At 42.8% G+C, this 26,310-nt stretch overlaps 3 protein-coding genes across 3 annotated transcripts in view; all 3 read right to left on the reverse strand.

The window, feature by feature from the left end:
• Nucleotides 1-834, reverse strand: part of tmem94 (transmembrane protein 94) — a 29,715-nt gene extending 28,881 nt beyond the window's left edge. The window contains exon 1 of the mRNA XM_070990084.1: nt 694-834. The gene's annotated coding sequence lies outside the window, so the exon portion shown is untranslated. The remainder of the gene's footprint in view (nt 1-693) is intronic.
• A 3,863-nt stretch (nt 835-4,697) lies between these two features.
• LOC139349617 (unconventional myosin-XVB-like) lies at nt 4,698-9,328 on the reverse strand. Its single transcript, XM_070990548.1, has 8 exons — nt 9,203-9,328; nt 9,009-9,105; nt 8,759-8,907; nt 8,464-8,594; nt 7,774-7,907; nt 7,499-7,632; nt 6,879-7,019; nt 4,698-5,960 (listed from the first exon to the last, which is right to left on the reverse strand). Exons 2-8 carry the CDS (start codon nt 9,067-9,069, stop codon nt 5,874-5,876), a joined length of 837 nt encoding a protein of 278 aa, XP_070846649.1. The 5' UTR covers nt 9,070-9,105; nt 9,203-9,328; the 3' UTR covers nt 4,698-5,873.
• Nucleotides 9,329-9,351: 23 nt separating this feature from the next.
• Nucleotides 9,352-25,850, reverse strand: LOC139349616 (unconventional myosin-XVB-like). The gene is made up of 35 exons (XM_070990546.1): nt 25,704-25,850; nt 23,349-23,411; nt 23,172-23,229; nt 22,937-23,061; nt 22,447-22,542; nt 22,129-22,364; nt 21,444-21,613; nt 21,257-21,329; nt 20,971-21,153; nt 20,763-20,872; nt 19,436-19,503; nt 19,088-19,169; nt 18,166-18,198; nt 17,910-18,014; nt 17,580-17,683; nt 16,726-16,962; nt 15,941-16,019; nt 15,122-15,229; nt 14,874-15,030; nt 14,625-14,715; nt 14,214-14,463; nt 13,967-14,073; nt 13,109-13,168; nt 12,937-13,012; nt 12,692-12,810; nt 12,320-12,435; nt 11,821-11,962; nt 11,580-11,691; nt 11,138-11,459; nt 10,964-11,027; nt 10,389-10,461; nt 10,228-10,304; nt 10,031-10,107; nt 9,668-9,798; nt 9,352-9,489 (listed from the first exon to the last, which is right to left on the reverse strand). The coding sequence occupies exons 2-35, from the start codon at nt 23,349-23,351 to the stop codon at nt 9,386-9,388; spliced, it is 3,948 nt and encodes a 1,315-aa protein (XP_070846647.1). The 5' UTR covers nt 23,352-23,411; nt 25,704-25,850; the 3' UTR covers nt 9,352-9,385.
• Between the last annotated feature and the right edge of the window lie 460 nt (nt 25,851-26,310).

The raw sequence follows: 26,310 nt of genomic DNA on the forward strand, positions 1-26,310 counted from the left end.
GATATAAAAATAAGACTGACGTTGCCGGAATAATGTGCAGACACTTCCGACAATTGCGTATTTTTATGTTAATACTTAGCTGACGTCAGACAGGTGATACAACATGTGTAAACGTCGTATCCAAGTAAAGCTGATAACGTCCATACATTAAATGTGCTTAATGCTAGTTGAATCATAAATATGATGAGGCATTCACTGTCAACAAAAGTAATTAGCGTCAAATGTTTTTTGAACCTTTTGACGTACAAATACTACACGGAGGCGTCAGAAAAGACACTGCATTAGAATAAAAAGCATTTCAATTGCTGCCCATTGAGTCACAGTAAACCTACGTTTTTATTTTGGGTGAACGACTGGGTGAAATTACAGGAGAAGCTGAAGAGGTCGAAAATGACACGTCCTGATGTCTGAGGTAACGTTCAGGTTTTCAAATGTGTATGCTTCTCTAACTTGACAACATATCGTAAGTCATGTTTGTTAAGGGCGGAATGTAAGAGCGGATACAACATCAGTGTAAAGTAGTTTATGTTGTCTTCTCCATAACAGTGGCTTGCATCGCGGCTAATACGTCCCCTTCCCTTGATGTCAAAGGCAGATGCTGACAGCCGCTTCGACCTAACTCGACTTACACTGTTGCAATATTCGCTATAACAACACAAGCCGTCGATTTTGAGTACTAATCTGCGAACTCACCTTTCATAATTTTCAGGTCGTTGTTGATATCCTTTTAAAATTACGTTTTATCCTCGAGAACAAACGTACTCCTGTGTATTTACTGTCCCCCAGCAGCCATGTTGGGGAGCGCCCTATGTGGAAGATGGAATTGTGCGTTGTGATTGGACGGCGCTTAGAGTGCTGTGTCTTCTAATTGGCTGAAATCAGAGTAGGCGAAGCTATATTTTCTAAGATTGTTTAAGGTTCGATTTTGAAATAGGAAACATCCAATCTAATGAGGACTAACTACTAATTCATGACACTCAAAGTCATTGGAGTATTGAATTATAAGAGCGATTACGACTATAACTTAATGATATACTGGTAAGAATATGATGGATATAACAACACCACTACATTTTTTAAAGAAGCTGCGACTTACTATGAAATTGGCCCAACGTTTTCTGTGACCCGTTGTTATTCATCAGCTACTTCATATTGCAAGATTTCACGAAATTAACGTTTTACAGCACACTGAATACTGAACTTTTATACACAAACGAAAATCCAGGAAATACGCGATGACAGCATGATGTTTGTGATGAAATCTGCGACAAATGAATGAAAGTAAACTCTATCCTATTTCCTGTTCGACCCGTCCCTGTTTGCCCCATTTGACCTGAATGCACCGCCTCTAATAAAACCGAGTGGAAGTACTCGTTTTAGTTCATGGAAATTATTGATATTATCATAATTTTAATTGCAGTGATGAACTGCGTTTATGCGGAAAACGGTTTGAAAACAACATTTTGAATGTAATACACTGAAATGTTAAACTACCCAACAACTTAAAAACTAAATTTAACTGCAGGGTAGGAGAGTTAGGGATTAGGTGTAATCAGGAATACGTAATCAGATCAGAACTATAATCAGACCAGATTCAATTGAAAAAATACGTAAACAGATTATAGTTACATTGTCAAGGATTACCTGATCACATTTTTGTTACATCTTTAAAATAAAGCAATTAATTATCAAAGATTGCTCTTTTAGGTCTCAATACTTCCTCCACCACTGCTCATTTGTGATTATATTGCTCAAATCTGCAGTCAGGAGACGCAAAGAGCATAAGTTAATGTGTGCTAGACAGGCAGAATTCAATTTTAACCAGCTTCACGCATGTGACAGCAAGTTAAAATGTATGCAAGTAAAACCTAAGTAAAACAAATGAAAGTAAAGTGTAACTTCAGAGTCTGTGTGTCTGATGGGACTGCTGACAGATAGTGTCAGCTTCTATGTGGCACGACTGCAGACAGAGCTCACTGCAGACCAGGAAACCAGATCCAGTCCCCTGGATGGTGCACAGATCTCTGCTGCAACTGTAATGTCCTTGAGGCTCACAGTCACACTTTGATAACACTTTAATAACTACGCACATTCAACTCTGCTCAAGAAATATGTAGAACAAATATATAAGCATTTTAGTTGAATATAAAACTGTTCATATTTGGACTTTTGTTGTAGGTCTGTTTTTCATGGTTTGGACTTGGGTTGTTTCCAGTGAGGGGAAATCCTGCCACAGTGCTACAGCATGCACAGCAGCAGAGTGTGCTTCAAACTATGTGGCAACAGTTTGTATTTGTCCCTTTCCTGTTTCAGCATGACAATGCATAAAGTCATTTCATAAAGAAATGATTTCCCAGTTTGGTGTGGAAGACGTTGACTGTCCTGCAGTGAGCCCTGACCTCAGCCCCATCCAACACTTTTGTGATGAACTATCACACAGACCTGATCACCCAACATCAGCGCAGGACCTCACTTTGGATCTGAATAGGAGCAGATCCCTAAAGCTAAAAGCTGAGAAAGGAAGAGGGGAGGATATTAATCTTCTCATCTGAGTCTCTGGAAGAAAGCAAATGAGGTAAGTTTCTAAAAGCTAGACTTATTCTACTAAATACGACAAAACAGAGATTTCTGCAGGAAATGGACAATTTAAGCTTTCCAAGGATGACCGGTATTCACATCTGACTCTATTTCTTAGGAATCCAAAGAGGTTGAGACCTGTCAAACAGACTACCTGAAAATAGGATAGTGTCTATCAATGATAGATTTTGGGTAGTAGTTGCATAAAAAAAATATATGTTTTGGTTCCACTTTCTTATTAACACTTTATAAAGGCTTTATAGGATGCAAATAATGGCTCTGTTAATGGTTAATACCATATTTAAGCATTTTTGTAAAAGTGTTACAAAGAATAAAGTGTTAAAATATTTGCTATACACCTTTAATAATCAACTTTGGGGTTTCCAGTTTGTGAAAAATCTCTGGCTGGTCTTTATCCTCATCCAGCATCACCTAACGTGGCTACAGGGGTGTACTGTAAATACTGCAAAATCCCTAATGAACATTGAGATTGTTACAAGAATCCCATTAAGGACTCAGTAACATTTAGCATTGCACATGACTTATTAACTTATTCTGTTGGTTTAGAAGAAGATGAGAAACCCGTGATCCTTTAGTAATGACATGCTGATATTGATGTTAATGCAGTTTAAGATAACTATATGACCCATTCAGGAATAACTCATTAACTTTAACAATAATATTATAGTATACGATAATAATTTTGATAGTCTTAGTCTTGCACCTGATTTGGACTGCGGTAGTCTTGACTGTATACACACGAACACACGCAGGCAAACGCCCTCCTCTGACCTTCACACTACACCCCTGCAGTCACTTCTGCGTCAGTAGAAACTGAGGCCAGGCTGCTTGGTTGCCTCCACAGTGTAATTTCACTCGGTGGATAAATCAATAGCTGTCAGCCATGGCTGGGCCTGCTGTCCAATTTTCCAAAGATGACTGTTTCTCACAGGCCATCATCTTTTTCATATCACAGAGTAGGAGATAAGTTGGCTCTATTTTTCAGTAACAGTGATCTGCCAAAAATACTGGAGTTAATCATATTTCCAAAAAGTCTGAATAGAGACGCTTCTTTAAAGACACCCTTCATATGTTGTATATGCATTAATAAACTGTATATCATGAATGAATTAATCGAGGTCAGCTCAGGTCATGCTGGGGCGGGTGTTTTCTAGCTCCTCCTGGGGATTCCAAAGGCTTTGCAAAGCCAGATTAGATATCATGTTCTGGGTGTACCCTGGGGTCTCCGACCAGTTGGAGACCTTCAAAGGAAAGCAAATTTGCTCACTAAATGGCCTACACACTGAAGTGAATCTGAACTGTGATGCATTACTGCTCAATAAGCGAAAGAACTACATAGTCAGTGACTATGAATGAATGAAATGAACAAAATGATTCAGTTCAGCAAAGTGATTGGTGATTTCCACCTCCAGAATGTACGTTTCCTCACACCCTCCAGTATGAAATCAAGTGTCCATGTTCTGTGACCAATGACCACATATCTGTGCGATCCATGTGAGGATTTCCCTAAACGGTCTACCGTCGTCCATACTCACCAGTCTGCTCTGTCTATTCGTACAAACAGTTGAACAGGGTTACCACCCCACCTCTACACCTGTGGATCAAAGGGTCTCTAACCTGCACATGTCGTGTTTCTCCAGTTGCAGATGGATCTAAACTAAGGCAGGTTCCTGCAGCATGGTCAGCATGGGTTACTGTTACAGTAGACATGGGGACTGGTGATAATGTGTTGGTATTTAAGTTTTCTTATATGTTTATCTATTATCTAATTAATTGTATCTAAATGCAGTGTGAGACATTGAACACCCCTGCTCTGACACCTTGGACTGGTATGCATTCTCCTCTGTGACAGTGCCAAAGTGGCCTAAATGGGAGGTATGTGAATGTTTATTCTAGCTTTCTTCCCATTCCACAGAAAGTCTCTAATTAACTGATTAAACTGTTTAAAAAGTCTCTGGAGGAATGCCGACTGGCTGCCGCTGCCCATTTAAGGAGTCACGCTGCGCTCTGAGCCACCACAGAGAACCATCTTTCTGGAAATAACACATACTTGTGGAAGCCTTTTAGTGAAAATCAGGAAAAAAGAAACTCACAAGATTAAATTAATCAACACATTTCTTTAATGCTTGTAAATGTTTCACTTATGTTACATGACATCATTACAACATAAACTTACAATAATGATTAACAAACTCTTGTCATTTCTTCATTTATGATTTCTTCATACAATAACTGATGAATCACCCTAAAGCCTGCGCCTGCGTTCACTTACGTTCTATGATCAGACTAGTTCACGTGTCATCATCACTTCCTCTCAGAAAACATAACACTGGAGAGAATATCACTATCATGTGTGCACATTCATACACAAAACTATTGCTACAGAAGCCAGTGATTAGCAAAACCTTCAGTAATGTCTGCGCGCGTGTGTGTGTCCAGAGCCGTCGCATGGACTGTGCGAACTGTGCAACCGCACAGGGCCTCGCACCACTAGGGGGCCTCACGCCTGCAATCCTACCTTTTTTTCTTTTTTAAAAATAAATACATTAGTTATCTATGATTTTGTCTGTCTCTGTCAAGGTCACATTAAAAACAGACAAATAAATAAAAATTTAAAAAAAAAACAATTCCAAGAAATTAATCGTGTTTTTCATTGTAGCTGTGTCATTAGGCCTCACTGAAGCACATCTGAGCACGTCCGAATCTCAGGATGCACCAGACCTCTTCACGGAGTTGAGGATACTTCGAGAGATAATCCCAAAGGGAACAACTACAGCACTTAAAACACTTCGGTACCTCAAAGGGATTGAAGGAACCTTCCCTAACTGTGAGTTTGCACTCAGGATCCAATTGACTTTTCCAGTAACGGTGGCATCGGGCAAGCGAAGCTTTTCAAAGTTGAAACTAATTAAAAACTATTGGCGCACCTCCATGTCACAGGACCGACTGTGTGGGCTCGCCCTGCTAGCAGCTGAAAAGGACATTGCATCCAGACTAGATTATAAAGACCTTATTGCTGAGTTTGTGGCCAAGAAGGCAAGGACATGATCAGTTTCTGCAGGTGAGTCCGTCTTATTTGTTAGTTACAGTGCAGTAAATAGGCTATGTTGTGTAAAGTTGTAATGAAAATTAACGTATATTATGAATGAAAAGTGTCCTAACCTACTTCTTTAAAATGTCAAGATGCCAAAAATAAAGTAACTAAGACTTGGTGTAAAGCCACTCGTTGCACAGTTGATCCCCCCCGCACCCCCTCGCAACGGTCCTGTGTGTGTCTACAAGCGATTTGAAACGGAGCTGGTGACTGACGGCCGGACAGAGCTTTCCATGACCATAGCGAGGGTGTGGCACAGTGCCTTGGCCTGAAAGAGACGTTAAAAGATGAAATCAGATGCACAAATCTCAATTAACTATTACCAATAGCCCATATTTGAAGTGTATTTAAGATTTTTACCACACACCAGAGCTCACAACGGTCCAACAGACCCCACAGCTGTACACAAAGTTCAGTTTTTTTCTTTTTCTGACTGCATTACAACACAGTAAATAGAAAAGCATTGAAGCTGTAGACCTCTCTTTTGCCTCAGCTGGGCTCACACACTTGAGAAAGGTGATAAAATGATCATAAAGCACTTATTAGACTAAATAAGGACATATTTCATGTTTTTTGGCCCATATATTAACAAACATACACAATTGGAGTCAGAAGTTTACATCCACCTGTAAGGCTGATATTCTCTATTAACTGTACATATTTGCAGTACTCCATATCCACGTCTATCACAATTCACCAACAGCACAGCTGATAAAACAATGAACATCAGGGTTAATTATGTACTTAACTACTTAACCAGGTAGGCTATATAACAAGCGACAAAGTGCTGCCGTTCTTCAGTTTCATCGACACATTAAAGAACACTGAAATAAATCAATGTCATTTTCATGTCCCAGTGAATAGCACATAAACTCTGACATGAGGCACTCACTGTGAATCACTGTCAGTCATTCATTCATATTTCACACGATGGCTCATGCCATTATTTATTTCCAAATGCATTTTTCCACTGCTCATCATAGCATTTTTCTGTTGTTGTCGTAAAATATCCAATTTAACTGACAATTTTACAGAGAAATTATGAGCAGGATCAATATTTGGATCATACCATGATGATAGTTACTCTCAGGTCTCCACCACATTTCTGCTCCTTTCATGGTGAGAATCCACTGACAGTTGCCAAAACCACAAAAATAAGACTCCGACTGTAAAAAACTGTGGTTACCTGTATGAGATGAATGGTGATTGTTTTGGGATTGCCTGGACTGCCATAACTGATCACCACAGCTGGCTTTTTGCTCTGTCTCTTGGGACGGACGGTGGACATGGACTGCACATTTGCCAGAGGGATCATAAACACTCGCTCCTGCAGAGGAAATAGAAATCACCAGAAGGCTGATTCTGGCTTTTTATTGACAACTGCATGTTGGGTATGAGTGTAATACACTTCTCTTATCCGCCAGGGACGCTGACCAGCTGCTGAAACGTTAGTATTAGCAGAAACATTTGGATGTCTAGTTTTCAATATGAGGCCTTAAATTTAGAAAATGTAAAACTTTTCCAGCACAGGACACACCGACACCCTCAAGATACATTTCACCAGAAACACAAATGCCTTAAAATAACGAAGTACAGCTGTGTGAAAAAGATTCAACTTGGTTATTATGAATGCGGCAAAAATGACAGACACCAATGCTGATTCTCAGAAAGGGAGGTGGATCAAACCAGAGGGAACCTGATCACACAGACACACCGATACGAAACTGGATAAGATGAATCCTGTTGTCTTCAATGTAATGACAGGCACAGGCAGCGAGTCGAAAGCAAGGAATCTACTGACGGTACCTGTGTCTTGGGGTGAAGGAACAGCACCCCCTCCTGGCCAATGCTGATCATACATGGGGAAGGACAACCACGCTGGCTGACCTTCTGCACCCTGAAAATGTTGGAGCCAAACAGAGGCAGGGCGGACATAAACACTGAAAGACACAGGGGACAGACAGGATGCAGCAGTTATCATCAGCTAGAGAGGAGAGGAGAGGAGAGGAGAGGAGAGGAGAGGAGAGGAGAGGAGAGGAGAGGAGAGGAGAGGAGAGGAAGGGAGAGGAGGTACTACTCACCAATGAATTTTATTTTGGCATCTGGAGGGCTGAGGGATTGCATGGCAGCTATCTGACCCTGACAGAAGGAGTGAATCTCCTCAACTTTACTGCTGAGGCCATCCTGAGAGGGCAGGTACTCCTTTATCTCTGACCTGGGAGAGAAATACAATCACAAAGAGTCAACGTACACACATAAGTTTGGCCTATTAGTCAACATAGAAAAACTGATGACAACCAGAAAGATGATAGAATAATGCATAAAAACTACAATTTGTGATTTCAGAAGGAATTGTGTGCTGGAAGGAGTTCTTGGTGAGCAGCCAGGCGCAGCAACTGTGAGCATCTCAGTAGAGTGTTATCGTCACAGTGAGGTTGCCAGGTTTGGTATCCTTGTTCCAGCACCCAGCAGCCCACGCTACAGCCTGAGATGCTGCACAGAAACACTGGGCGGACCAGGAAACTGTTGGCGTGTGAACAAGTAAAACCAATGACCCTTTAAAAATAAGAGGCCATGTAGCAGAAGAGAGCTAACTTAGTGATGTCACTAATCCACTTTTTAAAGTGAGGGACGCATCAAAGACGACAATGTCTACACATTTGTTTGAGACTTCTAAGCAGCCGTTAAGGCAGTTGCGTACTCGGTATCTCAGTGGAAAGCTTGTGTTGGACTTGTCTTCTCTTGGTCAGTATTATTTTATCGGGACTCACAGTGAGGGCTGGTGCATCAGTCCCTTAGCCACATGCTGCAGGGCTGACAGCTCTGCCATCTGCTGGACTGACGAGGAACCACCCGCAGCAGGAGGCAGCATCAGCATCCCTCCCAGATAGTCACTCAGGAGCTACAAACACACACACACACACACACACACACACACACACACACACACACACACACATACACACATGCAAACACACAGTCCACGAGGATAACAGTGTGAGTTAGAAATGTTACAGTTCGAATGCACTGCTGCTGCTGCTGACAGCTGTGAACTGATGCTGTCACCTGCTGGTAGTGGAACTCTACATAGAGGTCATTGGTGAAGGACAGAGGGTTTTTCCACATCGTTCTTCTCAGCGACAAGAAGATGGAGTTGTCATCCAACAGGAAGTCGAAGAGATACTCCTCAGCATGGAGGGGACGCACCACCCCGTCTGACAGAGGAGGAGCAGAGGAGGAAGGATACTCTGTTGCTTAACTGCACATTTGAAATGTGCTCTCTATATCAATAAGATTCAGTATCTGTGTGACTCACCTTTCTTTTGGTTGGCGAGGACACTGAACTCTTTGATTTCTGTCACATTGGAGATGGCCATTTCTTTACAGAACTCTGCTAGCACATCTGCTGCCACCTAGAGGAAGAGAAAAAAACACATCCACAGAGATATTGACGATAACCAGAAAGACTGCTGGTTTGTTCCAAGATAAGATGGTATAAATAAGTCTTACGCTGAAGTTTTGAATATTGACGAGGAAATCCCCTCCTCCTGGCAGCTGGACAGAAACAACTTGAATGGATTTGCCAGCCTACAGAAAGCAAAGACTCCAAATCAGTTCAGTTGCAGATAATGATGGCATGTAATCACTGAAACACACCTGAAAGACATGCTTTTATGTGTATGAGTGTGCAGGTTAACTTGCCAGAATGGCCTCCGTCTCCACATGTGAGGGGATGTTACGGCGCCCGCCGAAGCTGAGAGATCGCTCAAAGTTATCCTGACACACACTCGCCAGCTCTAAGGACACGTTATGTTATAACAAAAGCGTGCACTCAAAGAGCCATTAGCTTCATCTGAATATAGAGCTGGCATGTTTTCACGGTGTAATGATTGGTCAAGATTAGCATTTTTGTGGCAGTGTGTGGAATATTTGGAACTGATATTGGTGTGTATGTATTGTCACATGTTCTACTACCATGGAATGGGTGGTTGTAGTCCTGAGAGATGTCTTGTAGGTGATGCGTGAAGTAGGGCTGCAGAGTACCAGAGCAGGGGAAGAACCCGGCCACCAGGGCGAGCAGCTGCCAGCCGTGGGTACAGGTGGCTCTGTGCAGACAACAATCGGATCATAATTACTGTGATAAATCGAGAGATGTGTCGGAACCACTTAAGCAATACAGCATAGTCAAATCCAGGTGGATGAATGTGTTACTTACTTCTAACCTATTTCATTTGTTAATCAAATATCAGTCTTAATGAGTATGCTAACATTTGGTTGATTTATTTAACAAGCATTGAAAACGCTACCAAAACCTTCCAATAAATGACACATGCTCACTTGGTTGGGTTGTTGGTGGTTTGCTTGATGGCCTGGCAGTAGATTTCATCCCTCAGCAGCTCCTTTTCCTTCCCTAACTGAACAGAACAGAGAAACTCTTCCCTAAATCCCATCAAAGTCCACTGAAGTGCATCAAACTGAGACATGCACAGAAACAGATACACAAAGCTGGATGCACAGCGTGGAAGAGCACTGACCAGTAAGATGTGGTTCAAGCAGTTTGATTTGGTGCTGTTCTTCTTCAATGGCATGTTGCCCATGAACTGCATGAGGCCTGGAGGGACACATAAATAGGAGGATGACAGAGGAACAGAGCAGTCTCAGTGTGTATTAGTATGGTTCCTGTAGATGCACTCACTCATGAAGCACTTGACAGATAAATCATTCATTTCAGGTTCACTGTAGAGAATGAGGGACTCCTGGATGGGGACCTGGATGGGAAAAAAAATACAATCCAGTCAGTCAGTTAAGTTTTGTTTATTTAGGAATTCTCATTGACATCAAGACCTCTTTTACAAGATGGACATGAGAACGAATTAGCTGCTAAACAAGACAGTTCAGAGTTCTGGTGTCATGGTTGTTCACTTTGATCTCAGCTAATGATGTTAAACATCTCTGCAACTTAGACAGCACGGCCTATCACAGGTGTTCGGACCAATGGGATGACACTGTGATAAATAGCATCCACTGGCTTAACAGCATGAGCATAGAGGATATCTCCGTAATCTAGTGTAGATAACATAAAGGCCTGTATAACGTTTTTTTTTTTTTTTTTCTGTTTTGAAAGCAGAAATAACCTCTGTTCCAGAATAAGAACCCATTTAGAGTTTTCAGATTGTAATCTCTTAGTTGTGAGTCGACTGAAAGTGTGTGTATGAGTATGAGCAGTTATAAACCATGTGATGTGATGTCAGAGGGATTGTCCAGTTTCACCTTTGTGTACTGAACAGCCTCCGAAAAATTCCTTCCCTTTTCTGGCAGACCTGAACTCGCCACTCTTTAATAAACAAACAATGGTAGCACAGAATTAGCCGTGACATGTTATATGACCCCAAACCATCTGAGCATAATTAGCACCAAATGTTCATCATTAGTCTTCTATCATACCTAAAGAACTTCATGGCAAACTCAGCCATGGCAGAGCCATGGATCTCCAACTCATGGACTGAGCCCTGGAGCGAGCTCTGGAGTGATCTTGGTATCGAGGCCTCTCTGTTGGACTGTACTAAATTAGGGCTGTCTATGCGTTTGCTGATGGGACCTGGAGGTGGGTCCTTTGGTAAGCTGGCAGGCTCAGTGGCCCTCATGCTTTTCCTCCTCTCATCTCTTCGATCAAGGTTGACGCAGTGGTAGTCTGGAGCCGCGGATGGCTGGATGAGGTCATCTGGGAAAAGTCCAGAGCGCCCTCCCACGGAGCCGAAAAGCCACCCTGGTGGAACACACACAATTTGATGGGAAAGAGATTTTGATATGTATTAAACAATAAATATAATAAAGCTATAATAAAACTATCGCAAACACACGTCTGTCATCCGAATAATGACCTCACCTGTCTGGACTCCTTCCATTGGCAGCAGTTTGATGATGTCACCCTTGTTGAAGCTGAGCAGACTTTTGTCATCTGTCGTGAAACTTTTCAGAGCAACCACATGGCCTGAGTCCTGGTGAGCAGGGAGAAAGATGTGTGGATGACATATGGACTGAAAGTGATGGGGTCCTGACACAAGCTAGAAAGCACCAACAGGAAAGATGGAGAGGAGAATGATGGTGATGAAAGAATGAAGAAGTACCCTGATGACCTCCTGGTGGAAGAGTTGGATCATAGCAGCGATCTGAGGAGCCCTGGGTGACTGAATGACCAACTTCTCACTCTTCAGCTCCACTTCCACTTTCTCTGTACCCTGGAGGTCAACTGACAGCAACTCTGCAAAACTACATCATGCAGACCTGAGTTAGCATTCTGTGCAGGAAACATGAGATCACAACTTATTCTAAAATGATAACAGAAGTAAAGCTGTACTAGGAACTGTTAGGATGAAGCATTACAGTTTGAGAAATGTGTTTAAAGCTTCAGCTCTGCGGCTCTATGGACCTTATTGTTTTGGCTCACTGTCAACAGTGTCAACATCAAAATCATCCACATACATCCTTTCCAGCAGGCAGTGAAAAAACCTTTATGCTACCTGCTCAGCACCAAGCAAGACAGACACAGTTAGCAACTCGCTGGTGAACACAATGGAGCACTTAGCAGCTAAAAAGCCAAATAGTGTACACAGGCTGCATGTTTACCTGTAGCTCCTGAGCAGGTGGAGGTGTTTGGGGTTGATGCCTGATGCTTTGACCACCTTCAGGAAACGAATGCCACGATGAGACACACCGAGAACCTGAGCATCCCCGCTGTCCAACTGTAACATCAACACATAGAGGAGATGCATTTTAATGTTCTGAAGTGGTCTGACAACAAATAATGACATTAAGTGAATCCCAGAAATGCCAGTCTGTATAACCTTTTAAATATTACATCTATTACAATACATTTTTTTGACCCTGAATAATTCTGCCGTCTGCTTAATTCTGCTCTTGCTTATTATTTTTTCTACCTGTAAAGCACTTTGAATTATCATTATCTCCTACTTTACCATGACTTTTTGTCCTGCTCACCTTTACAGGGAACAGGCGAGAGAAGTAGTTTTCCCAGTTGTCTCGAGCAGCGATGACAATCCTCTTCTTCATGGTGTCATTCTGGATGGTGCTTATAGTTGTTCCCACATGGAAATTTGCTATAGAGGGCAAATGGTTAAAATGGGATAATGGAGAGAATGAATTAAGCCTGTGACAAAAACATTTCAATCAGCACTGTAACAACTGTAGCATCCAGCTTTATGATGATCCATCTAAACTCTCACCCAGCAGGTCCTTCATCTTCTTCCTCTCCTCTCGGCTGATCCTCTCACAGCTGTCAGAGTAGGTGTCCCTCATTATCTAAAACACATCACACAATGTTTGATGTTTACTGCCTCTGAAGTGCAACGGAGCCAATCACAGGTTCAGCATGATGGCACCTGTAAATAGACTAACCTGCTCACATAGCAGATTGAGGATGTAAGGCCGGTCGAATATCTCTCTGGGGTAAAACACCTGCACATAAATAAATGGAACTTGAGGTTAGTGAGGGAAGAGCAAAATTAGCATTTATTTGGTGTTGTTGGTCTAGCTTAAATCAGAGCTGTGAGACTGAACCACAACAGTAAAGTTATAAGTCATGATTCAAATCAAATCAAATCAAATCAAATCAAATCAAACTTTATTTATATGGCACTTTTCATACTTAAAAGCAACACAAAGTGCCTCACAGAGGCTAAAAGCAACATAGAAGAAAACCCAGCCCTCCCGCCCCCGTAAATACATTCAGAGACATATAGAGACACACACTCACAGACATGCACGCACACACACACCCGCACACACAGCCATACAGACAAGGCAAGGAATAAGCCACCTTTGGGGGCCATCCACACTGAGAGGACCCCAGGCCCATGACCAGGGAGCACCGCCCGAGACCACCCCAACCCAGTCAGACAGGAGGCCCCACACCAAGGCGCAGAGGCCTCCAGCTATCCAGGCCAGAGCCGTCCCCTCGACAGCGCCCCTATCAGTAGACCAAAAGCAGCTCCCAGTGTGGGGGGGCCCCCATGAGGAAATGATACAACTAAAAACCAAGGGCCCCCATGAGGAATTCCAAAACAATGACCTTAAAGACACCAAAACACTGTGAAGTGTTGAGGTCACTGGTCACCTGATAAATGTGTGAGAGTAGGTACTGTGTGTGTGTGTGTGTGTGTGTGTGTGTGTGCGTGTGTGTGTGTGTGTGTGTGTGTGTGTGTGTGTGTGTGTGTGTGTGTGTGTGTGTGTGTGTGTGTGTGTGTTGTATCTTACTTCTTTTCGCAGGAACAGTTTTCCCAGCATCTTGATGTAAGAGAAATAAACACCAGCAGAGAATCGATATAACTGGGAGCGAACGTCCTCCTTCTCTGGCATCGTGTCTACAGTTGATGAAGAGCAGATGAAGGTCACTGACTGACATGAACTTCCTCACACTGGATAAACACTGGGTGGAATGTAAATTTAGCAGCATTTGTCAATTCATTTTAGCATTGGGAGGAATGATGCAAGCGGCACCCACTGAGAGATGGGGCAGCCATGAGTGGTGGCTCAGGGATGTCCTGAAGGATGGGTGCTGGGGTTGGAGGAGGTGGCGGGGTGTCTGGGGGAGGAGGCAGAGGGTTCTTGGAGGGCTGCGAGCTGAACAGATCTGCCAGGGAGAGCTGTTTCTCCCTCATGCTTCTGGAGATGATGCGACCACCCTTGGTGGAAGGGGGAGAGGACTGTGGAGATGGGCTGCTTAAAGGTGGTGGAGGAGGCACACTCTGCTTCTGCAAGCAGGAAGACTTGGAAAATGTGAAGATGTAACACGCAGCATATTCCCAACAGACACTCAATGTGAGACAGAATAACAAACCTGACATTAGCACTTTTCTCTTCTTGAGAGATTTGATTTGCTTTTAATTTGTAGTTACAGTGAGACAATCCTGACCTTCACTGGTGGCACTGGTCCTTTGTTTTTGAGTTTGGCCAGAGCTTCCTCTTTGGGGTCACGCTTTCTTACAAAATGCAGTCCAGGAGGCCTGTGAATAGGGAAAAACACCTTCTTTAACCACAGAATGATGTTGATTCCCATTCAAAATTCTTGTGAGAGAGAAAAGGTGATCCAGCAGATCAGATATTAGATCAGATGAGACTTTGGGGACGTGTGGAGCCCTCACAGGGGGCAGCATTGACTGACCTGACAGGCTCAAAGGGTTTGGGCTCTGGTTGGGGTCGGCTGTTGAACTTCTTGATGATTTCCCGGATGTTGGAGGTAGGCTCAGGCTTAGATTTTGCGAGGGGAGTTGGGATAGGTGGTGCTTCTGGGGGATCTGCTTCTGCAGCAAGACTTTTCTCTGTGGGAGATGAGAGACAGAAACTATATTGCAATATTTCTAGATTCCACAACATATTATCGAGCATCTTGAACCTCTTTCATGTTCTTACCCTCAGGCTTAGGTGCTATGGGAGGGGGTGGTGGTGGTGGGGGGGGAGGTTGCTCCTGTCTGGGTGGGCTGGGGGTGACTGACCGATGCCTTGGGGTTTTGGATTTACCTAGAAGACAGAAGAGGAGAGAGATGGTGAGGAATGAGGAAATCCATGACATGCATTGGAAAATTATTGTAAATATGATGATTTAAAGTGCAGCGTATATCAAATTAGCACCATTGAGCCTTTACAATGTTGATTTCAAGACTTACAAACATTCACCTCCCAATATTTCTAGATTCCACAACATATTATTGAGCCACTTGAACCTCTTTCATGTTCTTACTCTCAGGCTTAGGTGCTACGGGAGGGGGTGATGGGGAGTGTCGCCGCTGTCTAGGTGGGCTGGGGGTGACTGGCCGATGTCTGGGTGGGCTGGGGGTGACTGGCCGATGTTTTGGGGTTTTGGATTTACCTAGAGGACAGTAGAGCAGAGAGATGGTGAGGAATGAGGAAATCCATGACGTACATTGGAAAATTATTGTAAACATCTTAAGACAGAAAGACATTCTCCTGAGAAAAGGTCTCCTGCATTTACATCTTATATTAAGTTGGATATAGGGAACATAATGGAAAGTCCCCTAGATAACTATACAACACACAATATGTGTTTAAACTTGAAGCAGTGTGAGGACACAAATTGCCTCCAGATTGTTCAAATTCATCAATTGTCTTAAAAGTCAAAGTTGCGAGGAAGGGATTGAGAGTTTGGAAGATAGTTCGGCTGCAAGGGGAGGCTACAATTATTAGTGATGATTGCCTGTCAGCTCCACTCACCAATCTTCTGGAAGTGTTCCCTCTTATCTTTGAAAGTTTGCAGTTCACCTGGATCTGTTTCGTCCCCATCACTTTCTGGCTGAAAAGGAAATGGACATGGACACACAATATGTCACCACAAATAAGGAGGAAGCAGTCCCAGTGAGATCAGTGCGAGGTCAGTGCTTCACATGTCGGGAATTAAAGTTATGGAAGATGATAGATGAAGATACTAACATATTAACAAGTTTTGTATGTGTATCCATATGTCTTATTACTCTGTGCCATGAGCTCCATTGTTGTCCTAAAACTGTCAAAAGCACATGAATGAGCCACACTGTTACACTGGGTGGCATTATGTGCGTAATCATTGCAGTGGATGGAGGGTCAAATGTATGAAGCTGAAAGAAAATTGAATTGTTCCCCTCAATATTCAGAGTTTGACTCCACAATGCACTAGAGGAGGTGCATCATGCACAGAAAAGACTGCAGACTGTTTCTGATTCAGCCCTGGAAGTTTTGTGCCTAACCTTGCATATTTCTGGTGCTCAGAGCTTTTCTTTTGGTCTTTTCATTGGATTTTTTTTTTTTTTTTTTTTTTTTTGGACACATTTTCTGTTTTTTTGTCAAGAAAATATGGAACATCATCAGCATACAACTTGAGCACTAAATGGAAAGGTATGGACCTGAATGTACTGTAAATAGGGACAGTTTGCAGAGATGTGTGAAAGACTGCAGTAAATAAAGATGTGTAAAAAAGCAGCAATGGAGTACACTATGAAAATATATACTATATACAGAAATACCTGTGGCTCAGGCTTCCTGTGGCTGGAAGTGTGTTTACGTGCAGGTGCTTTGGATCTGGCACGTGGGGGAGAGACAGATCGAGGGGATGGTGAGCGCGAGCGTTCCCTGGACCGTCGTTCGCTCCGGTGTCGCCTATACCTCTCCTCCTCGTGCTTTTTCTCCTTCTCTTGCTTCCTCTGCTGCTCCTGTGTCTGCTGCTGGGACATATTCATGGCCTGCATGGTCATCTGCTGGGCCTAAATACAGAGAAAGCACAGAAAAGTAGAGCAGAGAGTTGGGGGTGAGGTAAGGGAGTTAGCAGTCAGTGATCAGGGGAAGACCTGAAATAAGCTCCCTCTGCCCCCAGTCCACTAACCAACACATATTTTTGCCCTAACCCTAACCCATTACCACAGAATATTATAGGAATACTACAGTGTGTCTATGATCCTTTCCCTCTTGCATGACTACATGTTGCTACTTGTCACTTTGATCATGACTTTCATCAGCACCTTTGACAGCACCATGAATTCATCAATAAACAGCACAGTTAGGCTACTGATATGTCAGAGTCATGGTCAGGGTCGCGGATTCTAACTTGCACAAACCTCAGTCAGATAATAGATCAATGAGTCAGGCAGACCAGACTAACATATTCAACTAAACAATCCTTCTGCTCCTGCACTAGAGGATGGAGAGGGGGGTGGTCGGTTAACAAGGCGGATGCATTTTGATCATTTTGCTAATAAGGGGGATGGCATCTCCCTCATCCCCCCTCAAATCACCAACTGGGATTCAGGGAAGGCAGACATGGGTGGAGGGGCAATTGACCATCATGCTATATGAATAGTATGCTAAGTGTGCTTGTGCTCACCATGAGAGAAGCCTGCTGGTGCATGAGGGCCTGCTGTGTTGCTGCCATCTGCATGGGGTCAGCGACAGACGGGGCAGCCATGGGAACCTGAGGCATCATCATGCCTGTGTAGGAATGAATATTATAGACTGTTTTCAGACAGTGTTTTTCAGATAGCAATCATCTTTGATTAAATCCATAACAAAGGACCTCTGCCTTCTTTGCATGCACAGTATTTCTTGCCAGAGTCACTTCCTGTCACTTTTTACAAATGACGGTGGTGTTTGGATGAACACAGAAACGTCTTGTTGATTATTTCATTTTAATAGTCCAGTGATTTTAAGGCATTACCTGGCATGGCTTGCATGGCTGGCATGGCTGGCATGGCTGGCATGGCTGGCATAGCTGGCATTGCTGGCATGGCTGGCATCATGGGAGTTGCACCATAGCTGGGCGCTGACAGGTTAACCGGCAGAAGAAACATAAAGATTAGGAAACTGAAAACTTTTTCTGCCACTTACTTGAAATGACAAGGATTCAAGGTTTGTGAAAATGTCTTCAAGAACACAGAATTTTGATTGCTGGTAATACAAAGTAACCTTCTCACCCATAGGATAGGTTGGCATTGTCATAGGCATACCTAAAAAAAAATGATCAGAGACTGAAACCTACAGTGAGACTATAGAAGTTAAAATTCTTTCTAACAAAACGAAATCTTTATATGTAACATTTACACTTAGCATTATTGCAGTTTACATTTGTATATACTATGTTCTATACTATTTTGCATAGACATAAAGTACTTGCAGTTCATATTGTAATTTCATTATATTTCTGATACTTTGTAGAATTGATTAGTAGTTCTTGGTTCAATTTACTGTAATACTGTTTCAGTTTTGGTTTTCTACAGGGTTGACCAAGTTAAACTTAAGCCTCTTTAAGACCTGTTTAATACTACATAGCATATAATTTAATACCTGTTTCAAAATCATACTGACCAAAGTATGGAAGCCCAACATAAATCCAGTAACTACAATAAGGCCTCGAATCATCAAGATTTCTATCACTGTTTTTTAGTACTTCCCAACAGCATATAACAAATCAAATCAGTGCGACCTCATGATTGGATTAACTAATTAAATCAATACTTGCCAAGTATGAGACAATGAGCAGGATACTGTCGCTAGCAGTAATACCAGTGATTGCTACAGCTCTGATGGTGCTGACTGAAAAAGTGTGAACAGCCTTTTCATGCACATAAATTATTTTTGCAAAGAAATCATTATCACGCAACATAACTGAAGAGAGATTATTGCTGCAAATAAAATAATCACAGAATAGGGTTTTTTCTCTAATTACTCTTTGTGTGATAATGATTTCTCAACATAATTTGTGCTGAGAAAAAAAAAATCTCTGCTCAATATAAATTTATAGAAAATAAATTTACCACACACATACTAAGTGATTATGAGCCACATGGTGGTGTGGACAGGATTGTGAAGATGGAGCAGGAGATAAAGTTTTCCTACCAGCTCCATACATGGGCTGCATGGGTGCAATCCCTCCTCCTCCTCTCATCATGCGGTTTAGCATGGCGACTCTTTCCATGTCCTATGCACGCAAGCACGCAAGCACGCACGCACGCACGCACGCACGCACACACACACACACACACACACACAAAGGTGGAGTACGGTTACTGGAGCAACAGCAGGACACACGACCCAGTGACTTCACACTCTCAGTAATAAGATACAACCAGAGGTACAAAACCCATCAGAGGCCAATGAGCATGCATTTAGAAGAGGAAAACATAACATTTACATTAATCACAGTTACTGGTAAAATAATCAAATAAATCTGTTGGCATCACTGACAGGAGGTCCTTGGTCCAGCACAGGGTCAAACAAGTCATCAACAAAGGCATCTATCTGTTGACCACGACCTGCAAACAGGTGGAGAAGAGAGATTAGAACAACGTGAGGAAGTGGCTGGTCATGGTAGGAAATATTCACTGGTGGAACCTTCTCCATCATGACCACTATGCCCATGTGCACACAGACAAAGCTAACAATTAGGTGCTAAACAGAGCTGAGTATTTAGCGACCAAATATTTTTACCTGGGGGTCGTGAACCCTAACACCCTAAAAATTGGACTTTAGCTAAGTCCAAATGTTTCTCTGTGTTTGTAGAATGTATAAATTGATTGTCATATTAACTTTATAAGGTGAGAATATGTACATGTTGTGTTGTGTTGTGTTGTGTTGTGTACAGCTTGTTGCACTGCCTCCAAGTAGCCAAAAAAACAAATATTTAATGCAGGTGTCAAATTTCTTTATGACAGTTGAACAATTGCACATATTTAATAGCTGGACAACTTGTGCAGCTACATCAGCCTCATGCTATTTTTCATGGATGTATCTAGGTAGCTGCTTGCTCCGTTGCAAAGATGATGTATCCATTCTGACTCTGGGTGCTTGTACTTTACGCAGTTGGTAATCAAGCCTTAAGTTGGGACAACGTAAAGTGATTTGATTACATTTGTGCCTGAGTTCAAAACAGTCTCAGTTACATGACCTTGAAGGTCAGCCAGTGTGAGCACAGACACTTGGAACACAATTGAGTGAAAGTGAGTCCAGAGTAATGATAGACCAGCTGCTGAGATGAGCCACACAGAGATCACTGTGCAAGGGTGAAGAGTATGATTTCTGGATTTGGGCTGTATAATGATTTAGAGAGTTTGCCATCCACAATTTAACAAATAACATAAAACCTAACCTGTCCACATTAAGAGAGCAGTAGGCTGGCCAATGTCAGAAGAGGAACAATAACCAGACACATATTATCATCACCAGCCTGGTCAGGGGGTGTCAACTTTCAAGGATGATATAGAGTCCAGTCCTTCCACTACGGATGAGTCAAATTTGCAGGGCCAGACTTTCAGGTTGTGGGCACGTTAGGTGGAAGGCATGCTAAGTGGGTAGTAACCTCTGGGGAGGACTATGAAGAGGCATTCAGTATGCTTTTGAGCATTAGAGCGTTGATCCCCTCTAAAGGCTACAGAACCAAATAAGATGCAGCACCCTCAAAATTCAAACATCAAAAAGGTGAGGTGGAAGGGGGTTTCAGATGCTGTCTGATGATCTAATAACCACTTCATCTGAAGAATACTGACACCTTAACTTTTCCCAATGGAACACCTACCTTCCTGTGGATATTGTCTTGCCCAGGGGCGTCCCTCAAAAGGAGGCCGCCCAGGAGCTTGCACGGGAGGTGCTGGTGGGATGACATCATCAAGATCTGTAGAGGGCATCCTGGAGGTAAAGAAAAGGACACATCACTGTGTAAACACGCTTTTTTTTAAAACAATCCTGGTTTGGCCCCAAAAACTAGTCACTTTTCACGACTCTACCTGTCTCCATGGCTGCTGAACAGGTAGTCAGAGTGTGTAGAGGAATGAGTCCCTGGTGGTGGCATTACTTCAGCTTCAGCTCCAGCCAGAAGATCCATGACAAAGTCCAACCCAGCCAGATCTAACCAGCCTTCATCAGTCAGAAGAGACACCGACCAGCCCTGCACCGACCCCGACACACCTCTAAAGCACAAAAACGTACAGGAGAGGAATGAAAACTAACACACATATATGTAGAAACATTATCAAATAAATGGAGATACACACACTGCATGTAGAGGAGTACCTGAAATGAAGAAGCCATGAGGCCAGCTGCTCTCCTGTGGTCCATGACTCCACTTCAGTTTCCAGCTTCTCATCTGAGGAAAAGCATCAAAGGCTCATTATGAGATTATAACAGCAGGGGTGAAATTGGTCCAGTTTCATGATAAAGTTCCTGTTTTTCTGAAGACTTTCACTTCAGTCAGTCTCACCGTTGAATGTGTGGACATCCAGCAGCATTTTGCCCTTCCTCTGGTTGGTGGTCCACTCTAGCTGGGTAGGGGGGTAGATTCGGGCAGCGGGAGCTGGGAGCTGCAGAGATGTCAGCAGTTTGTGTTGGCACAGTGAGCGGTACTCCCCTGGACTGTGGTCAGACACATACCTGCACAGAAAACGCTGTCGACTGAGTCACGTGCAGACAGATGAAGTGGTTTTCAGATAGGGTATCTTCTCTTCTGTCATTTAAGATGTTTCTCAAAAACCCAGCAGAGGCATAAGACTAATGGTTTGATTATTTTGGCCTTGTAAAGTTGATGGCTAATGTGTTAGCAAACCACTGCCTGTTTACAAATCAGGTGTGGAGCAACATTAGTATTCACTGGTTTCAAATTCCTGGCAAGGCGCCAAAATAAAATATTCCCTCTCCTTCACACTCAGTTTAGGTCTCTACCAGCTCTTGAGAAAATGTTTATGAGCCAGCACTAACTTTGTGCATGGTGTTACAGTGGGTTTATCAGAGCTCTGTTACTGAAACTAAACTGTAAAACAATGAGCTGAAAGACAATGATACATACACTACAGTATGATTTCATGCCATTAAGACTTAGATTAGCCCATAAAGATGCACTGTATACCCTCCATCAACCTGTAAAAGGCTAATCAAAGCATAGCACCTACTTGAGCAGGGGTTTTTCCAGTGTTGGGGAGGGGGTGAAGGCACTGAGGCAGCAGACCATCAGCAGCCAGCCTCTCAGACTGCTCTGCCCCTCCTGCAGGCCCCACGTGTGGTATACCAACTGGGCCAGGATCTCGTCCCTCAGGGCTGGCCGGCTCTGACCTTTCTCCACTATGTAGTTACCCAACACCTGTTCCTGCCAGCCGCTGATGTCTGACTCACCTGTAAAACGCAATATCTGAGAAGAAAAAGATTGAAAATGAACAACCAAACAAATGACAATAAAGGTAATCTAATCCAATCTAATCACTTCCATATACCAGTTTGTAAATCTCCAGAGCAGTTCTGGCATCTTCAGGCTCCAGAGGGGTGAGGGGGGTCTGGAGGGGGGATCCCTGAGGCTGGCACCATGTATCCTGAGGAGAACACAACGTTAGGGAAACTCACAAGAGACAAGAAATATTATCCCTCTTCTCTAATCCATCCAGGTGTGAGTCTGTTGGTTGTCTTTGTGTGAGTATTACCAAGAATAATATACCATTTAAAGTCCTTTTAATGGAGGACAGAGTCCTTGATGTCCAAGGCTTCGTTGTGCAGAAATAGGTTATTATTGTTATTATTACTGCCATAATAACTGTGATATAATTGATCAAAGGGTGGTAATACATCAGTGACATGTTTACAGCTTGTTGTACTGCCTGCGAGAGACCAAACCATTAAAGCAGGTTTATGATCATATGAAAGAAATCTTTTGTTACTTGTTTTCATCAACTGGTCTCTTTTTGCACCTAGGATCGAGTCCTCGCTCACCTTTAATATGGACTTGGCATAGCGGGAGAACGGGTATCTGTCTATATCTGGAGGCAGGACGAGCTTGTGTTCTGCCTTCACCTGTGGCGGTGCTGTTTCTGTGATCCCTGACGCATGTTGCTGCCCTGGTGGACAGAGATGGGACAACGATCAGAAAGTGAAAACACAGTATGACAGCAAAGTGGCACCTGTGCAGACAAGTCAATCCTCCAGATGAGCTTTTAATGAAGCTGACCTGCCGCACTGCGAAGTCTGGCTGACAGCTCAGCAGGGATCTCCAGCATCCCCACATCCTAACAGGAAAACAACATGAAGTAAACATTCAGTTTGTCCGACTACTGGGGTTTGAATGTGTATTTCTGAAGCAGGCCCTCTAAGACACAGGTTTAGATCAGTCATTTTATTCCCTTACCATGCCTGGAGAGACGGATTTACTCCTTGTCACTGCCTTTTCTTTGCTCTTCTCGTGAAATTCCTGAAATTGACACACATATACACAGCCCGTTGGTCAATCACACTGCTCGTCTATACCAGCATGATTTCATCTCATAATCTTGAAGGTGTCAGTCCTTGTCTTGGCGTCCTTAACCTGAAGCTTGACGCTGATTCAGTGTACAACTCCTCAGGTGAGCTTCCTTCTCGTTATGCAGGTACATAAATGAAGTACACTCAACACTTCCTCCTTGCTCGGATCATGTTCAATCAGAGCTATTCTTAGATACATGTCCTGTTATATACTCAGCAACACCCACAAGCAACAGCCCCACCTCATATAACAGGCCAAGAGTCCAGAAAGTTTTTATCAGGAGGTTTACAGCTTACAGGGAGGAGTCACCTCAATGCAGCAGGACAGCGTCGCTGAGATATAACTATGGTGATGATCAAACCATCCCATCTATCGCTGTCCTTCCCAGCATTTACAACATTTCTACATTCCATCGTCAGTAATTCACTCTGCTGTTACTGGACACAGGTAACAGACCAGTGTAAATGTGAAGTATGCTGTTGAGATTAAACATGCGCGTGCACATGCATTCATGCAGCGAATACTCTTATTTCTTTTACTTTTATCGTGGCCTCACTTCAATAATCACAGTTATCAAATAACTCTGAGAATGGGGCTCTACAAACACACCGGCAGCCAAACCCAGCTCTACGTCCACATGAGAGCATTTACAATGACTGACTTTCCCAAACCAAACAAGTGTGCCACAGAAAACAGCAGATCAACACACACCTGACCCTAGTACTTTATTTTATGTACCTCGGAGATTCTTAATGATTCTTTGGGATGTTTTTCTCTAAATCCATTTCATTTGATACTAATTATAGAGAAAATAGAGATATGGATTTGTACATGGCCCTGCAATCGGCTGGCGACCGGTTCAGGGTGTACCCCGCCTCTCGCCCATTGTAGCTGGGATAGGCTCCAGCCCCCCGCAACCCCGAAAGGGATAGGCGGTATAGATAATGGATGGATGGATGGATTTGTACATGTGCACACTATAAATATCATCTAACTCATTTGGGTATTGACGTGGAAGCAATTAGGAGCTGTTTCAGCACTGGTCACTGGATGGTGTTTTAACAGGGCAGTGGAAACCCATCCTAAATTCTTTCTAGATTCCATATCTTTCATTCCTTATATTTCTTGTAAGACTTCAGTTCAGACTTAAAGTGCTTGTTTTAGGATTGTGTCTGAGAGATGTATTCCTTTATCACATATGGGCTAAAATGACTGCAGATTAGGTTAATGCTCCTTTTGTAAAATACTCATAAAAATGATATGATGATGCTAATGATGTAATATATGTTCTGTGTTGCGCTGTGCCACTAGAGATAAAACTGATTGGGGTTATGTGTACATGATAAACACTGGCTCACTTGATTTATGACTGAATCAAACTGCTGTTAACACAAATCTGTTGTGCAATTATCGTCATTATTAATAACAATTGCTGAAAATAATAATAATGTTTAATGTATCTTTTATATTATAATAACAGTTTTCATAGGCTGAGCAGTAGTATGACAATTGATGTGTAAAATTGGTGAAATGCCCCTTCAATGACTGTAAATTCTTGTAGATATTAATACAGTATTAATACTAATACATTAGTTCATATTTGAACTCTATGATTGTCTTTTATATGTCGCACCACATAAAAAAACAAAAAGACTGAAATCAAACGGAATTAACGAATGTACCAAGAGGACAAATCATTTCTCAGTAACACAAAATAACATAATGTTACATATCAGTTCCTTTAAAGGGATGTACTCAGGAAAAGTGTAACCTCAGACTCTTTAGCTAAGAATGAGTAAACTTCCATAGATGAGTGGAATTATAGTGAAATGTTAATTCAGATGACAGATGAGAGTAGGAATCAGCTCCGCAATGAATACGTAATTAGATAAATTGCATCATTTGCGTTGTAAAAGAGGTAGACAATACTGACTGACTGATATAATGTCCCAAATCTGTCTGTCAAACTCCAAGTCTTATTTTTTAGTTTGGCTTACACTTGTTATTCTAAAGTACCGCTCATGATGAGCCCTTCTAGGCTTGAACAGCTGACATAAGCCACCTGTGAGCAGGGGCCTGACAGCTCCTCTGTCCATAGTCCAAGCCTCATAAAACAAAAGCACCACGTACACTGACAGCAATACAACTGAAAAAAAAAGAACAAATGAAAAAGAACAAAATAACCTGAAGACTCTACACCTGATCTGAAGCAGAGGGAGTGAAGGAGGAACAGCAGCCTACCTGTTGGAGCTGTGCAGCTGGAAGTCAGGCAGACAGGTTTCAGAAGGCGGAAGGAGAGATGCAGGGCTGCTTCAAATTTCACTCAGAGGGGTTGAAGTCCAAGACTGGAGTGTGGCTGAGGTGTAAGCAGGGTGTGTGCGTGTGTGCGTGTGTGGGTATGAGTGTGTGTGCCCAGGTGACATGATTAATGCAAGATAAGAAAGCTAAAGGACAGGGATGAGGTTTAATGCAGCAGCTGTAATATTGTGAGGGAAGGAATGCCACATGTGCAGAAGTGAACATACCCAGCAGAGTCTGAGAGGAGGTTCAGGTGAGATTCTGCGGCGTGATGAGCAGCATACAGTGGATTTATCAGTTTATAAGAGGCGGTTTAATTTGCAGCTTGTCAAACCAAAACAAAGGGCTAAAAGAGGCTGAAAGGCTGTGTGACTGGAGGGGAACTGCTGAATCGATGGTAGTTTTCTGTCACTGTTCATGTTACACAGTCATTCGATCCACTGCAAAATAAAGAATGTAATTCTTTATTGTAGCTATAAAGCAGCTTCACAGCACTGATGTCACATCGCCTCATTCAGAACAGTGAAAGCAAACAGTTGCCATTTCAACA

This window comes from Chaetodon trifascialis, chromosome 21 (genome assembly GCF_039877785.1).
Source record: "Chaetodon trifascialis isolate fChaTrf1 chromosome 21, fChaTrf1.hap1, whole genome shotgun sequence".
Lineage (NCBI taxonomy): Eukaryota > Metazoa > Chordata > Actinopteri > Chaetodontiformes > Chaetodontidae > Chaetodon > Chaetodon trifascialis.

Excerpts from the sequence above, each read along its gene's own strand:
- LOC139349617 (XM_070990548.1), bottom strand. The coding sequence starts at position 9,069 with ATGGCCATCTCCAATGTGACAGAAATCAAAGAGTTCAGTGTCCTCGCC. Across the intron at positions 8,595-8,758 it reads TAGAGTTCCACTACCAGCAG|CTCCTGAGTGACTATCTGGG; the intron begins GTGACAGCATCA and ends GTGTGTTTGTAG. Across the intron at positions 7,633-7,773 it reads TGCCAAAATAAAATTCATTG|TGTTTATGTCCGCCCTGCCT; the intron begins GTGAGTAGTACC and ends TGTGTCTTTCAG.
- LOC139349616 (XM_070990546.1), bottom strand. Across the intron at positions 16,020-16,725 it reads ACAGGAAGCCTGAGCCACAG|CCAGAAAGTGATGGGGACGA; the intron begins GTATTTCTGTAT and ends TTTCCTTTTCAG. Across the intron at positions 14,464-14,624 it reads GACCAGTGCCACCAGTGAAG|AAGCAGAGTGTGCCTCCTCC; the intron begins GTCAGGATTGTC and ends TCCTGCTTGCAG.